Source organism: Diadema antillarum, unplaced genomic scaffold (genome assembly GCF_040938485.1).
Source record: "Diadema antillarum isolate AM-2024a unplaced genomic scaffold, OU_Dant_1.0 seq00000768_RagTag, whole genome shotgun sequence".
Taxonomy (NCBI): domain Eukaryota; kingdom Metazoa; phylum Echinodermata; class Echinoidea; order Diadematoida; family Diadematidae; genus Diadema; species Diadema antillarum.
This window is the reverse complement of record NW_027271658.1, coordinates 1,995,712-2,011,357: the sequence shown is the minus strand read 5'-3', so window position 1 is coordinate 2,011,357 and position 15,646 is coordinate 1,995,712. Positions and strand designations below refer to the sequence as shown.

Sequence of the window (15,646 nt, the reverse complement as noted above, 5' to 3'; positions counted from 1 at the left end):
CTGCCCTCTAGGCTCAGACCAATGATTTTCTATCGAAAGTATCTGGATGTTTTGTAGGCCAGTCACCGCACTGCCATCTTACCATGCACATCGCCTGTATACTGTTTACAGAGCTCACAACGTCACATGATCTTGGTGACAGACTCCGTTAGAAAATGTGTGCAAATTAAATCCCAATAGAGTGTGCCTGGTATAAGATGGTGGTGTGGCAACTTCAGTTGTTTGTACAGCATGAATAGGCCAATGAGATACAGTGGACTACCGTTATAACCAAGTCCTCGGGGCCTGCAGTTTCCTTTCATTATATCGAAATTTCGTTATAACCGAACAAATAAACAATAAAATTACATAGAGTGGATAATGTTGCAGCCTGAATTCTAACTTCGTCATAAACGGAATTTTGTTATAACCATGTTCGTTACAACGGGAGTGCACTGTATTCAGGGACCTCCCACAGAGATCAGTTGCTCAGACAGGTCTCGGCGAAAAAAACCCAAAAAAACAAAGTTGGGGAGCCTTACCTACCATTACAGAAAGAAAAAAAAATGGCCAACAGCACTAACTTCTTAATTACAGAGAGATACCCATGCTGTGTTTTTCCATTTATTACAATAAAATAAAACAAATAAAGAATTGATCACAATCTGTGGAAAATATATGCATTAATTGAGGGAATAACATTTAATAGAAATACAATAATGATTTACCACTGCAGTACAGGGATGGCACTGTATTGCCGACTTGGAAGACTCACAAACTTAAAGAGTGAAACATTTAAACTTGATAAAGAAAGAAATCAAAGATAACACTGATGACTTGAGTGACTGTCTTTTTATTTTCCCGTTTTCTGCTATCTCTTTCTTCAAATAGGCAGTGAAATTGTTTGCAGTTTTGCGAATAGGTGTTTATGTGTGCATCTCCACAGTGCACATGCATGTACACTGAAGACAGAAAAAATCAGATAGTGTGTACTCTTTATGAAAAGGAAAGTCAGAGTTCAAATTCTAGCTGAAGTTTATTTACTTCATTGAAAAATGCAATTTAGGTCATTTAAATGAAACTAAATGGTACAAACGGACGATCACAAACATATTGCCATGGACAAGACAAAATGAGGTACAACCAGAGAATGGAGATTTGAGTGTATCATTTTGTAAAGCCTGGATAGACCATGGGAGCATTACTGTGGATGAAATTGCCTGTCTGTCAATAACGAATACACAGGTGAGTCAAATTGAATAAATGGAACAAAAGCTTCTGCATTGAAAGAAAAGAGGTTTCATTCTAGTGAGCAGATAGGAAATTCCTTAGCATTACATCTGTATCTTTATTTTATTTTTTGAGCAAGGTAGGTCAGACCACTGGCATCAAATAATCTGTGTTAGTCACATGCTTGTCACCAATGAAAGAAAGGTTTGTGATATGGAGTCAAGCAGCATCCCCTTTTACCATAAGTACACGAAAAATGTGACCCTGCATCACAAAATCAACAAAAATTGTTAGTTTAGGACGGATTCTGAAAGAGCAGGGTTTAAGCTTTGAAATAATATGTAAATCAATACAAGTGGACTTTCCTAACTTATCTAAATTCTTGAAGGAAAGTACAACCTCTGAAAAAATGTTTCTGAGAAAGGAGGCTTTGAAGTTAAGGGATTATTCAAGCACTCAATCCCACTAAGTGGTGCTCCATGCAATGAATAGGACAAAAAACAGGACAAGGAACTCATTGACAACCACAATGAAGGGATTATCAGATTAAGCTGGAATTGGTCACATTCATTAAGCACATTCTGTTCATGACTCCTGCCAACTTCAGATGCAGTAGCACCATTCTATAAAAAGTTATTAGGGTTGAGAGTGAAGTTTGGGGAAAGGATTTTTATGCGTCCGCCACGAAGTGGTGCCAAAGGCATTATGTTTTCGGGTTGTCCGTCCGTCCGTACGTACGTCCGTCCGCTTTCGTTTACACGGTAACTTGAGTAATATTGACTGGAATTTTACCAAACTTGGTCCAATTATAAAGTATGATGGGGCAATTATTTGGTAAGTTTTTGGGTGAAATTGGCCAAAGGTCAAGGTCAAATCATGAAATTGTATCCGTTTTCGCTATAACTGAAGACTGGATAGAGCAAATTTTACCAAACTTTGTCTGAGGATGATGTATGATAGGACAATGACTTGATTAGTTTTTAAGTGAAATCGGACAGAGGTCAAAGGTCAAAGATCAAGGTCAAATCCTAAAATTTATCTGTTTACGTGATAACTCAAAACTGGATGAAGCAGCTTTCACCAAACTTGGTCCAAGGATAATGTATGATGGGACAATTAGTTGAGTAGATTTTAGTGACATTGGCAAGAGGTCAAAGGTCAGAAGGTCAAGGTCAAATGCTAAAAATGTTGCTATTTCCCCCATATCTATGCAATGCCCAAAGGTATTTTCTTGAAACTTCGTGTAGACATGTACTACTGCGTAAAGATTCTCCAGAGAGAGTTTCATGTCATAAGGTCAAAGGTTAGGTGAAAATGTTGCAATATCACTTTTCTCGCCAATGGTTCAATGTATCTTTATGGAACTTGGTACATACACATGAACTGACTGGCAGGTCAAAGGTTAAGGGTCAAAGGCCAGGTTTCAATGCCCCCCCCCAAAAAAAAAAAAAAAAAAATATATATATATATATATATATATATATATATTATATATATATATTTTTTTTTTTTGTACTGTAATTACACTCTTTCTTCATACCTTGGAAATTACTCAATGCATAAACTTATAAAAGGGTCTGTCAGAATTCAAGTAAAAATTCTCAATTCCCCAAATATGTGTACCTGCACTCTTAGACAATTATAGCAAACCCAGATCAAGGAAAATGAACAATATTCAAGACATTTCTGACAAACCTGTCATTTCAATATTTTGCCAGTTATGTGAAACTGTCATGGATCACACATTGTGAAGACATTGTACTATACACCTATTGGGAGAATCATGCATTATGGCGGAGGCATCAGTCGCCATAGGGACATTTCTAGTTAAGAAATGAAAAAGGGTGTCTCAGGCCTACATTTTTACACTATTCTACCAAAAAAGTGTTCTAGAAAAACCACAAGAAACACAATTTCACATTCATTACATGATCTCAAACTTAAGTGTTTATGTAGAAGAAGAAAGAATCTTTCATAAAATATAGAAATACAAAGATTGACCAAGTTGACCCATTTCACCTAAGTATTTTAGATCCATGTGTAAGATCGGGTAGTGCAACTTTTTGTTGGTTCTGTGATGCATGGTCACAAATACAAAATTGAATTTGATACAGTTATAAATATGTGCAAAAACTGAACCTCCAACATAAGCAACGTAATAAGATGGTAACACAGGCACAATTATGTAATTTTCTATTGAACCTGTTTGGACCCTAAGTTATACAGTATTTAATTTGTATGATATGCAGTAGAGAAATACCAGTGATTGAATGTGTGATACCGAAATACTGAGTGTTTAATCTTGTTCTGCATTCTAACTTGATTATTTCAAACCAAATTCATTTTGAAATTCATGTGACCAACACTGTGATCAGCATCCTTGAGCATTGATAACAAGACTCAGATTCTACCATTTAAGTATTGGAAAAATGCAAAAAACCAATACACAAAGTCTAAAATCTTAGAATTATTTACAGGATACATGCAATATTTGTGAGTCATTTGTGAAGTTTTTATTTCAGAGGACATGTACTTGACTTTCTATCCCATGTATCTCAGAGGACTGTACTTAGTCATTAGAGGGGAGGGAGACTTTGATTAAGTCCAATGCGTACAAGGTGTCTGCAGTATATGTTCATTCATTTCAATCACCATCTGCTAATTTGTTTGTAGATGTTGCAGAAAAGGTCTTCAACCAGTGTCTCAAAGAGAATGAGTTTCCTCGAGAGCACAGAAACTACTGCGTTGAGTTCGACTACGAACTCCTGGATGACATGTTTTCACGTTGGACTCAAGACGTTGACGGTGAGGATTAGACAAGGGGAAAAACTTTGTCCTTAATTCCTTATTCTTATGACTTCTGTTAAACCATTGATTTTCAAATGCATTTTAATTTCCCAAAATTTGAAAGAGCCAAGATTCACAAAATTATACATGTATTGCCAGATATCGATTCTCTTGGGAAATTTTCTGTCAGCAGTCAAAGGCCAAAGTTCATGTTAAGATCCATTGTAAAATTATGCTACCTGGTATATGATGACTAAATGAACTCTTTGGGCACTGGTGTGCCTAAAATCGCCCGTCTGTTTTTGTTTTTGTTTTTATAGTTTTATGCTTTATGATTTTTTTTCATACAGAATATATAATCATGTAATTTGATAAAGGTCAATGGTCAACAAATGTATTTCAGAATTATCTTTGTGATATACCATTCTCTTGTTAAAGTCTTAGGCTTTCAAAATATGAACATAACTTATAAATAGACAAGAATGAACGTGCAGTGAGCTATCTTTTATCATTTAGAATGTTGTCAATATGAGAGCAATATTTGTGTACCTTCCAGGGAGCCATAGGCCATTATGTACAGAATCTTCAGTGGCTAAAGGGTTATGTATATTTTTCCATACCCTTGAAATGATGGAATTTATACAGTTGTCACTTATACATTTTACAAGTGTAATCAAACTCGTTACGTACAAGTTTATGTGTGCATTACCACACAGTGATTATGTAGAGAAAGTTTTGGGCCATGGGGTCAAAGGTCAAGTGAAAATACTATTCAAATTTCACCTGTTTCCCATATTTTGAGAGTGGCTTAAAGTATTGCCATGAAAATTGGCATATATATGTAATTACCAGATAATGAGTATATGCCAATCATGTGAAACTGTAGACCTTGTGGGAAAATAATGCAATATGGTTAAGGCATACCCAGTCACCATTGCGACATTTCCAGATAACAAGCCACATGGCTTCATAGTGAAGCTGTACAAACAGTTTTTCGTGTATATAGTTGTATTCTTTATCTGGTGTATGTTTGTTTGTTGTTTTGCCATTTTTTGTCGAGCTCACCGGTTTTGTTGAACCCACCAGAGGTAAGGGGAGACCAAGGGATCGCCTGCGGCGTCTGTCCATCCGTCCGTCGTCTGTCCGTTAAAACAACTACAAAAAACTTGAATAACTCTCTACTAAGGACTTCAATTTCAATCAAACTTGGAGGGAAGAGGGTTATACAAAGTTACACATTTTACCAAGCATGAAGGTCACCTCAAGGTCAAAAGTCAGAGGCAGGGGTCAATGAACTTTAGACAGAGTGCATTTCGATTATAGTTCATAACTTTTGATCCCTATGTCTGTTTGTGACCAAACTTGGATGGTACAACTTTATAGATGTCCCTTGAGAAGTTCAAGTTTATCACACGGTCAAAGGTCACAGACAGGGTAAACAAACTTTTAGGCCCAATGTTAAGTTTTTACAGTGCATTTCGATTATAGCTCATAACTTTTGATCCATATGTCCATCTTTGACCAAACTTGTCTGGTAAATGTCCATGGGGAGTGGAAGGTCACCACAAGGTCAACGGTCACAGGCGGGGTCAATGAATTTCCGGGAGTTAGAAAAACATTAAAGGACAAGTTCACCTTCATTAACATAAGGATTGAGAGAATGTAGCAATATTAGTAGAACACATCATTGAAAGTTTGACGAAAATCGGACAATCCGTTCAAAAGTTATGAATTTTTGAAGTTTTTGTGCAGTAACTGCTGGATGAGAAGACTACTGCAGTGTGTGAATAACTTAGATGTCACATGCGTACAACAATGTAAGGAAAATATAAAGAGAATTTCACAAAATTTCATCTTTTGAAAAAAGTACACATTCCCCCGACTCGTTACCGACAAATGTTATGGGTAATATTATTCCCCCTGCCTTTAGAAAGAGGCAAGTCAAGTGCTCTTTTATTATGCGAAAAAAGTGAAAATATGTTGAATTTCTTTACATTTTCTTTATACTGTTGTACGCATATGACTCACAAGCTGTAGTAGTCTCCTCATCCAGCGGTTCCAACACAAAAATTTTAAAAATTCATAACTTTTGCATCAATTGTCCAATTTTCCTCAAACTTTCACTGATGTGTTCTACTAATATTGCTGCATTCTCTCAATCCTTATGTTTATGAAGGTGAACTTGTCCTTTAATTTCTTCTACGGGAATGGGCGAGACACATTTTGGCACTTGCCTTGTCTTCTCTGTAGTCATGTTTGAACATACCTATCTTTTCATTTTTTTGGAAGTGCCATGAGCATGGAAAGGTGGACCTGTGTGCTATACAAGTAGCCACTATTATTATTGTTATCATTATTATAATTTATTTAATTTCTTCTAATATGTAAGTGTCATTTTGTTTGAATTACATGCACTATAAAATGCAAAGGGTCCTGGTCAATAGGTAAGATGTTCTTTTTGGTTAATTTGTGATCATTAATGTCTTCAGAATTACATAGTGTTTGCTCAAATTTACTGATATTCAGTGTGCAGTATCTGTCACAAACTACCATTACACCTTCTTGCACATAAATTATTCCAATCCCCTTTGTGACATGTCACATCAAAAGCAGCACAAGTCGTTGACACCACAACCGAGAAAAATCAGATTTTAGTTCAGGTACCAATATAAAATCGAAATTTTGAGTTTTGGCTGATTTGAAACTATAGGGTATTATCTACCAGTAGCTCAAATTTCAGTGTGTCATGCTTACCAGAAAGTGTGAAATATTTGATTATTTTTAGGCAGTTTTTTTGGCTTGTCAATTCTTGCTGCACAGCTTGTGCAAGGGCTTTTTGTGGCAATTTCATAAACTCCGACCCCTAGCAACTGCTGGAAGCTGATTGGCTAGTGATGACATATTCACTGAAGTCGTTCATTGCCCAAGTGCAACTTACAAAGCACGATCAGTCATAAACTCGGAGTGTTCTTGTTTCTATCGAAAAGACGACTTAAGTGTACTTGAAGCAAACAATAGACAGTGTACGCCATGTTAGCTGGCGGGATATAATCCCGTAATCGGTTGGAGTCCTTACATTGTTGATTGACAGGTGCGCTCCACTCACTTGGCCAATAGTCCGGAATGGCACAGCTTTTGGGCTTTTCAAATGAGTGCAGCCTCTGTTGTACCCCGCGTTGTACCATTGCACTGGAGACCAAGTCACATACTCGCAAACAAAATATGTTCCGTAAGCTGCTTGAGAAACCCCTTTTTCTAATGCTAATTAAGACAAAAGACCTCCTTCAATCTTTCTGAAATGTTATGAGTATGAAATCATACATATGATGATGCATTGTGTGAATTTTCATAAATAATGGTTCAATAAAACTTATTGTTGCTTAGGAGTTTATGTACGTGATATTTTCCGTCCCGTGTGGCAGACAATCTCGGAACAAAAACGAAACCGAGAGTGAACTTAAGTAGCGATTTCCTCTGCATTTTGTTGTCACAAAATTCCTGTGTTAGCCGCATTCGATTTGAAATATCTCTGGGTGAAAAGTGCATCTTTGAATGGATTATACATCAAATTAAAGTTTGGGGACTGGACTAACTAAATATCTTGTCAACAGAAAAATCGAAGAATCCGACTTGTGGCCGCTTTTAATGTGACGGGTCACATTTTACATTAATCCTGTTTGCATCAGTGTTTATGAGACATGTTTAATCATCTTTTTGTGAAGAGAGTTTGATCTTTTAAGGAAATGGTCTTCCCATCAGGTAAGAGGATTATAAACTCTTCACCTGGATACAGTCGCCTTCAGGTTGCACTTGGCAAGAACTTTCGGAAATCAGACAATCCAGGACAATCCATTCAAAAGTTAATACACTTTGAAAAACTTTTGGTGCTACCTTCACTGAATGAGAAGCCTACAACAGCTTGTGACATCACTGCAGGATAGAGAATATAAAGAGAATTCCATAAGATACACATTACCTTGACTGGTTGCTGACTGTTAGTGACATACAATTACTGTTTATGTTAAGGGTACTAGTATTTACCCTGCTTTGTGGAAGAGGTAAGTCAAGTGCTCTTTCATTATGCTAGAAAAGGGAAATATGTTGAATTCTCTTTTCATGCTGTCATGCAAAGTCAAAGTCAGTTTGTATCAAAATGACTCACAGGTTTGAAGGGGTCAATAGGAATTGTATACACAACTCAAAAGTATCGTTGAACTGTTTTAATCCATGAAGTAAAGCCAAGAGAGTTCAGATATTTCAGAGGAACTGCACATACACATTTCCTATCAACTCACAAAAAAGCTGTGATTCATCTGTTTTATAAAATGGGTCAAAAATTTCTAATATTTTAGCTAAATAGTGTACCGACTGTAGTTTTACAGGATGTATGGGAGAAAGTGCACATTTCCTCTTGATACTGGCATATAAGGTAATATGATTCCCCGTTTTCTGAAAGAAGTAAGTCAATTTCTTTTTTATTTATATGCTAGAAACTCAAAATATGTGGAATTCTTTCTATATTTTGTTTATATCATCCATGCATGAGGTCACAAGATATAGTTGTTTTGGTGACACAACATATGCTCTGCCAATATTTGCTCCACTGATAATTGCTCTGCTGACATATTCTTAAAAAACAACATTTGCTCTGCCAGCAATTGCTCCACCAACCTCTCAATTTAATTCTCAAGTGCTTTTGATGTAATGATTTTCATTTCGTATACTCTGTGACCATTTGGAAACATTAAGAAATTATTTTGCACAGTTATCGTTTCTGTCTTGAATCAGTGCTTTGAAATACCGGTAGATGAAAAATTCTAGTGGTATGATAACATAGCCAGTGTAAATTTGTTGCATGGAGACTTTTTAAAAATCAAATTCATCTACGTGACTTAAGTCATGAATTATGTTTAGAGGTTTTTCATTTTCCATGGGTTAATAGACATTTTGTGAATACAGCTGTATTTTATTTTCCCTTGCCCTGTACCAAAATTAGTAAATCTGCCACAATGGTATTCATTACATGCCGACCGTACATGTGCCGATGTGCGAATTGCTTGCTGGGTTGCAGTTTCAAGTTTAACTTAAAGCGTCATATGTTTCTGGCTTGGTTATATTGAACAGTTTACGTTTGATAAAGAAATCATCATTTACATGTATGGCTTTTACGAGCAGAAAACAAATGACCGTTGATCATCAAATCTTTTGAAGTATCCAGACAAAGTTCCACTTTAGAGTTAAAGGGATGGTGTAGTATTGGTTGAGGTGAGGATTCAGCTTTTAACTTTTAGCAAGATACAGTGCTCACTGCTTTATCGGGAGGGGTCGAGAAACGTGTTTTTCTCCTGTCTAAGCAGTGCTCCTGCTTAAGCAGTGGCTGATATTGGCACGTGGAAACAACACAGCATTGAAGCCCAGTATGTGGGCATTACACTAAACCATGAACAGTTATCAAACCTGCTGATAATCACAGCAACAAGTACACAAAGACACAGCAGTCTCATAATTCTGGCAAATGCATCATTGGAACAAACCTTCATTCATTTGATCCACAAAATAACCCTTTTTTAAGAGCTCGAAGTACATAAAGTTACGAAGCCTACCCTATTTATGGTAGAGGCAGCTATGCTAACTTTCACATGTTGTTATAACATGGTAACAGCATGCACATTATGATGACACTGATTGCAACAAACGTACAAACACGTTTTTCTCATTATCCCCATGCCCCCTTATTATGCTGTTGCCCACAAACACACATTCTGCATGCATACTATGCACAAACAAGTGGAGTATGAGCCACTGGCAGGGAAGGTGACTCTCCGTATCGCACTTAGGGGTGGTACAGTGTAAGTGCGTGAGTAGAAGCTGACGACGCTCAATAAGAAGACCACCTCTGCGCGGCATCTCACTTCCCAGCTAATGGCAAATTTTTAGATTGTAGTCGGCATAACTTGTTGGGAACTGGTTAGAAAACAATCCTTCTGGAAAGGAAATTATCCCCACAGTTATTTCTAAGGATTTACTATAGTGTTTCAGCAAAGATTTGTCCCAATAAAGTGGTCCATGGTTCTGATTAGGCGGTGGAAATAACACATGAAAAATTTGTTACATCAAGTTTTGTTGCACTAAAGCGCGGATCCCACTAAAACGGTTCCTGATTAATTGGTGAGCATTGTACAAGGTTCTTGGAAGCCACTTACAGTATATGAAATGTTCAAGAGCATACAATTCTAAGAGGAATTCAAAGTTTATTTGGTGAAAATGGGTTTTGAAATGGCTGAGAAATCCAAAAACAAAGTAAAACAAAGTGATTCTAGTAAAAGGTGGATCCTATTATTAGGTCAGCCCTTTCAAAACCAGTTTTCATCAACTACACATAAACTTTGATTTCGTCATAGAATTATGTGCTCTTTCATAGATTTTATTAAAAATTTAGCATTATCTAAAAAAAAATTGCCATTAAAAGACATTGGAAACTTAAAGCTTCATCTCAACTGAAACTGTCTTATTCTTTTAAAGTTCCTTCAAATTTTGACAAGTAAACATTTAGTTTTGCTCCGCATGAGACTGCAAGAAGTCTTAGATTGTCATGATTGTGCTGTCAAGCTGGGTAGCTCTCACATAACTGCAACATAGTGGCTGCGCTGTTGCAGTGGCATCACTTTAGCAATATTTGTATTGGCATTAATCTCTTTGTATTCTGTTTTTTTCTATAATATGTGATTTGATTTTTGCCACGAAGTGATAAATTTATCCTTTTTTATGCATCAATCCACTTGTGAATGATTTTCTTTTAGCCCAAAACAAAGAAAAATGAAATTGTGACATCTTCAGTGATTCCAAAAGGTCTTGACTCACAGACTACACTTCTAGGACTTGTTCATTGCTGTTTCCTAGGCTACTCAAGTATTGATACGCTGAAGGAATGCAAAGTATGGCATTCCTTGTCTTTGCCTGGCACTCAGCTTTCACAGAAATTTCCACAAACATGGTTGTCATGTGTTCCCATTTACCTATCAAAGTTGATTTTCATCAAAACACATCTATTCAATCAATACTTTTGTAATTTATCGTAGTGTTTCTATATAATTTTGGAGTACATGTATTTTATAACTTTATTGTTATTATTGAAATAATTATTATACAGTGCAAAGAGACTTGAATGTAATATGCACTTTATGAGCTGAGTGTATCATTATTATAATTGTTGGTGGAACATAAGTTGTATCTTTGGAACAAATATTGGCAGAGCAAATGTATTTTTCAGAGCAAATGTTGATGGAACAATTGGGAACAAGTGTCGCCAAAGCAAATGTCTCAGAGCATTTGTCGCTGAGCATTTGTCACAATTTTCTAGCAATTGTCAGTGGAGCATAATGTCGTGGAACCAGGAGCCTTTCTCATCCAGCAATGACACAACCAAAACTTCAAAAAAAAATCATTTACAGTCCGACCTCTCCTATCTGGCCTCCCTTTATCCAGATCTCTCTATTATCTGGATGCGATCTCAGCGTGATTTTTCTTTCCTAATCTAATGGTTATGGAGAAAAGAGGGATTTCATACTCAATCAGAATTCCTACACAAACTCACACAAATTACATATTATTGCCAGCATAATAAAGATACATTCACATCTCATTTTCATCTACGTGTAAATAGCATGCATTTAGACATTCACTACCCCCAAATTACCGCAGGAACATGGACAGAAAATCTTTTAATAAATCAGGGCATGGTACAGGCAATCGTTTGTTGAGCAAATTGTCAGAGAATTTTGAATGCTGACCAGCTGACAAGGACATGACATACAATTGTATGTTCACGCCAAATTGATACATGTATGTAGCTACCTACCACTGGGTAGGCAGCTGCATGTATTAAAGGGGATGGCTATTTACTGATCAGTGGGAGTCAGAGGGAATGCAGGGGGATGATTGTTCCAATCTTTGTGGGATTCATTTAAGAGCACGTTATATATCTATTGTTGTGTGAAAATTATTTTGCTTCAGAATGGTCTCATATTCAAGTAATGTGCAGTTTAATGTTTCCAGGTTAGCGTGCCTGTACAGTCACGGGCATTAAACTGCACATTACTTGAATATAAGACTGTTCTGACGCAAATAATTTTCACACAACAATAGATATATAATGTACTCTTAAATGAATCCCACAAGAATTGAAACAATCATCCCCCAGCATTCCCACTGATTCCCACTGATTAGTTACTAGCCATCCCCTTTAAACATTGAGTTTTCCATATCAGGCCCAATCCTTTATCTGGATAAGCGCCGGTCCCGACATATCCACATAGGAGAGATCGGACTGTACTTTGTTTATTAAGATTGTCCAAATTTCCTCAAACTTCACTATATATGTGTTCTGCTAATATTACTACAGTCACTCAATCCACGTATAAATTGGGATTTATTCTTCTTGAAAGGAAAATGTGCATGCGGTCTGTGAAAAATTATTACATGGCAACTGACCTCTCAGGTTGCAAGAATAAACTAACCAATGGTAAGAATACACTGACCAATGGTTCTTGGACACATAACCCTCTGCTCACAGACATTCTTGTGGATAAAAGCATGGGGGTAGTATTCACTCAGAAAAAAAACAACAAACAAACAAACTTAAAATTTGTGACACTTTTGATGAGTCATGTGTTGCCGTTTACATTTGTGTATATTTTGTAATGGTCACTTTTGTTCAATTGATGACCATTACAATCATGAAAATAGCCTCTAGAGGTGTCACATATCTTGAGTCTTCCTACACTGTTATGCTTGTCATCCTCTCTAGTTGCTTGTGGAAGTTACATGTGTACTTCTAATGTTTTGATTATGTTTTGATCATGTTTTACAACAATAAATAAATATTGTAGAGGGCAACCAAATGTAATAAAAAAGGCTGAACTCTGCTCTGTGAGAATGGGACACAGCCTGCATAACAGGGATATCTGTTCTACTAATATGTATGTGTTTGAAGTGTTCAAGACTAATCTGTGATTTTAACTATAGACTCACATTCCCCAGGTCCACATCGATGGCCTCTGAATGTTTGGGCACTTCTGCTTGTATACAGTATTACAGTGTTGTTAACATAATTGGTTAAGGAGGTACATTGTATCTCACTGAATGATGAATGCCTAGGACCATTGCAATTTTGGAGTTGCCAATTGCAAAATCAGGACATGTCTCTGTCATTAATGACATTAGGGAGCTTTAGATTTTAGACGCGCGGACGTTCAGAGGAAAAAAAACATGTTCTGAGCTTGGCAGTTGCGCGCGTAAAGTCAATCTATTTTTAGCTTGCGTCGCCTGACTTTTTCATTACGCGTACTGGGCTATTTTCACGTCTGCACAGTTTGCAACGTAGAGAGCTACTTCATGCACTGATCATATCGGGGCGCGATTCACGTTGCGTCCCAGCGTAGTCTAAAGCTACTTTTCAGCAGGACGCAGGGGAGAGAGAACATCCAGCACACTCGTCGTCTCAAACGTCCGCGCGTCAAAATCTAAAGCTCCCTAATTTAGTGTCTTGACTAATGCTTAGCAACTAGCATCATTCAAATGAAAAAAAAAATTGCCAAAGTGTTAGAGACATTTGGCGATTATGAATAACACTTTGTGACGATGAGCAACTATTTTATAATCCATTGCCATTGTTTGTTAATAGTTGGGACCTTCTGCCAACTGCTTCTAAGTGCAGTGGTCCCTGCTTAAAGGTATTGTTTACCATTTGGAGCAGTGATTTTCAAAGTGTTCGAGATTTCACATTTAACGCAAATTTGTAGGTCAGTTGTATCACAAAACATCCTACCACATAAATATTCTAAATAGCCTAAAGTATGAGGAGATATCACTGTTTTTCTTACTAAACCGTAACTGTAGACTGTTTAGTCTGGAAACATTTTTATTATAACTCTTGTTCACATATTTAACAATATTTGTCATTAATCATATTAATTCAAATTTTTACATTGGTTGTTTCTATCCCTATCTCACATTTTAGAACTATTCTGAAGCACTAAAGCTGGGTTTTTTGCAACGCTGTTAAACTGAAATGTGTTTTTGTTACAACATTTGAGTGATCATGAACAGCATGCACACAAGTGAAACAATACATTTTACAATATTGCGCACATCAATGCATGCATGGCAAACATATCACAGGTATGCATTATACATCAATGCCACGAATCACAACATGTGTCTGATCATCACTCTTTCTCGTGCGTTAAAACTTCAGCGGCTACCAACAAATGCCCCAAATATCAGTGGTGGTTGGTCACCAGTCAGTCAGTGGTCAGCATCTGACTGAAATTGACTAAAAACTCGCCAACCAATCGCCGAGCAGGCTGTTTTTGAGGGTTGTGACCATAGCCTACCGGTAAGTAGAATCACCATCCGTACTCTTCCACTGTGTATTACTGTATGACATGAGGTATGTGCATGCGTGTGTGTGTGTGTGTGTGTGTGTGTGTGTGATAGGGTGCTTGATCTCGCACCCTGTCACAAACACACACACACACACACACACACACGCGCGCGTGCGCGCGCGCATGCATGCACATACCTCATGTCATACAGTAATACACAGTGGAAGAGTACGGATGGTGATTCTACTTAAGCTATGGTCACAACCCTCTAAAACAGCCTGCTCTGCGATTGGTTGGCGAGTTTTTAGTCAATTTCAGTCAGATGCTGACCAGTGACTGACTGGTGACCAGCCACCACTGAAATCAACAGGGCATTGCTTGGGGCATCACTAGAGTTTTACAGCCTGCTTGACATTTCAAAAAAACTGCTGGCAATGCCAAAAACAGTGTCGACAGAGCAGGCTACAAATCAGTTGGTCGCTGCTCTGAATTGTGACCGTAGCTTTAGTCTTGGTGCCAGAGGATGAAGCCTGTTTTCCTGTCTACACAATGCTTTTGATGGTTATACCCTGTTTTAAGGATGCTGAATCTGGATCTGGATGATGCAACTCTTGCATCCTTGAAGGTTTTGAGATATTAAAAATGGCCACCAAAATCTGAAATTACTATATGCATGTATTTCCTTATAGATGGTGTTGTCACTTCAAGTATTAAGCAACTGACATAATTTCACTATAACTTATATGTGTACTGAAAAAAAAATCATCAAAAGATTGGAATGCAAATTTCGTGAAATTTTATGTTGGCTATTAAATTTGAGTAATTATCCATTTCCACATTTATTTCCATACAAATAGTGTTTTCACTTTAAGTAAGCAACTGACATGATTTCACTATAACCTATATCGTGTAATGAAAAAAAAAACATGAAAAAAAATGTCATCAAAAGATTAGAAATAGAATGGAAATTTTGTGAAATTTTATGTGGGCTATTGAATTTGAGTAATATTCCATTTCCATCCCAAGCATGTTCTTTTTCATCGCATTGACCTATCGTATGTCTGGAGAATTTGAAATGATGCAAAAATTAGTTGAAAGAGAGTTCGTAGCATTCCTGTGATCTCTTAAAATGTGCACTACATCTCTTGTCGCAGAAAAAGTTATTAAAAACAGGTGAAAATTAGGGGAAAAAACCCAAAGTGCTGGTATTGTGATCATTCAACAGTCATGAAGTGTCTTTCCTATCTCTCTGTGGTCACTTGGAA

The 15,646-nt window shown here is 37.0% G+C and overlaps 1 protein-coding gene across 1 annotated transcript in view; it reads left to right on the top strand.

Annotated features, from left to right (window-relative positions):
- The window catches only part of LOC139738779 (transient receptor potential cation channel subfamily A member 1 homolog), a 203,286-nt gene that overhangs the window by 124,109 nt on the left and 63,531 nt on the right, over positions 1–15,646 (top strand). The window contains 1 exon segment of the mRNA XM_071649416.1: positions 3,883–4,014. Coding sequence (XP_071505517.1) covers positions 3,883–4,014 — 132 coding nt within the window.